General features: G+C 56.3%; 1 protein-coding gene across 1 annotated transcript in view; it reads left to right on the top strand.

Moving 5' to 3' along the window:
* Positions 1-291: 291 nt before the first annotated feature.
* The window catches only part of LOC118425062 (putative defense protein 1), a 4,368-nt gene continuing 3,308 nt past the window's right edge, over positions 292-1,351 (top strand). Inside the window, exon 1 of the mRNA XM_035833880.1 lies at positions 292-1,346. Within this exon, the coding sequence (XP_035689773.1) occupies positions 630-1,346 (717 nt within the window). The 5' untranslated portion in view covers positions 292-629. The remainder of the gene's footprint in view (positions 1,347-1,351) is intronic.

The following is a 1,351-nucleotide window of genomic DNA, read 5'->3' as shown; positions in this document are numbered from 1 at the left end:
TTCCATCTGGGCTGCTGGCCGACAAGGCCGCGAAAAGGACCGTCTGATTTTAGGGCGTTTCCAGAACATCGTTGCCATGACGACTGGAACTTCCCTTGGGCGAGTCCACTTCTATAAAGAGGGGTAACATTAGTAAGTGACAGAATCACTCGGTCTTGTGAATGTGATATTTACAGAAAATGTAATAGCAACAACCAATCAATGTATGATGACTTAAATACTAATTTTAATTAGTGACGTCAACATTTAATCATCCAAATCTATTTACAAATCGATGGTACGGTCTCCCCCTGTCAGAAAAGTCAGTCGACTCGTCCAGAAGGAAGGACTGGAAGAGACAGAATTTATCGTGCGGCGGATTGTACCGGATGAGGTCGTAGCGACTTGGAGCAGTGCGAGATCAAAGATCGGTAATCACCGCTGGCCCACGTAATCATTTTGATTAGCCCTTCCCTGCGGACAGGTCACCTCGCGTTCTCTCTATCGGAGTACCCGTGTGAAACAGTCGTCCCTGTACGCGCTCTCTGCATACCCGGAGCTACATCTAAATTTCATCCCCTCGTGCGTGCGTGAGAGAGTGTGTGTCGTCTCGTGTGTGGACTCCGGAACATCTGGCAGCGGTACAGACAATGGAATTTCTCAGGACCTGCGCCATTTTGATGACCTTGCTTCTAGGTTTGGAGGTGAAACGTTCGGCGGGATGGTGGTTCTGTGGGACCATGCGGCCGGGACACGAGCACACCATCAAGCAGGGCATGGGAGACTACGCGATCACTCTCAACGCCGCTGTAACTCGGAAAGGGCTGCCGCTCCGTGTTAAAGTCACCCTGAAGGGCGGGGCCCCCTTCATTGGATTCATCCTACAAGCGCGTACTGTGCAGGACGACCGGATCGTCGAGGGGTGGTGGTACAACCGCCCGCCGGGGACCAAGGCGCTGGACTGCAGCGAAGTGCGCGGCATCTGGAACAAGCCGGTGGTAAGCGAGGCTTTCCTGGACGAGAGTAAGTCCTTCTCGCGCGTCACGTTCCTCTGGGAGGCGACGCGGTGCAACATCGGACCCGTGTACTTCCGCGCCACGGTCCTGCAGGACTACCGCGCCGTGTACGAGAACATCACCTCCAGGACGCTGGAGGAGGTCTGCGGGGACCCCCCTCCCTACCCCCCGAGGGCTCCGCCACCAGCCCCCCTTACCACCCCAGCCCCAACCCAGCCACCCACCACGAAGACCACGCTCGGTTGGAGACCCATCCCTACCGCCTCAACCCCCACCCCTACCCTAACCCCCATCACCCTCCTGACGGAAACCTCTACCCTCCCCACCCCTAAGACGTCTCAAGACCTTCGCGCGAC

This window comes from Branchiostoma floridae, chromosome 10 (genome assembly GCF_000003815.2).
Source record: "Branchiostoma floridae strain S238N-H82 chromosome 10, Bfl_VNyyK, whole genome shotgun sequence".
NCBI lineage: Eukaryota > Metazoa > Chordata > Leptocardii > Amphioxiformes > Branchiostomatidae > Branchiostoma > Branchiostoma floridae.
This window is presented reverse-complemented; position numbering and strand designations above follow the sequence as displayed.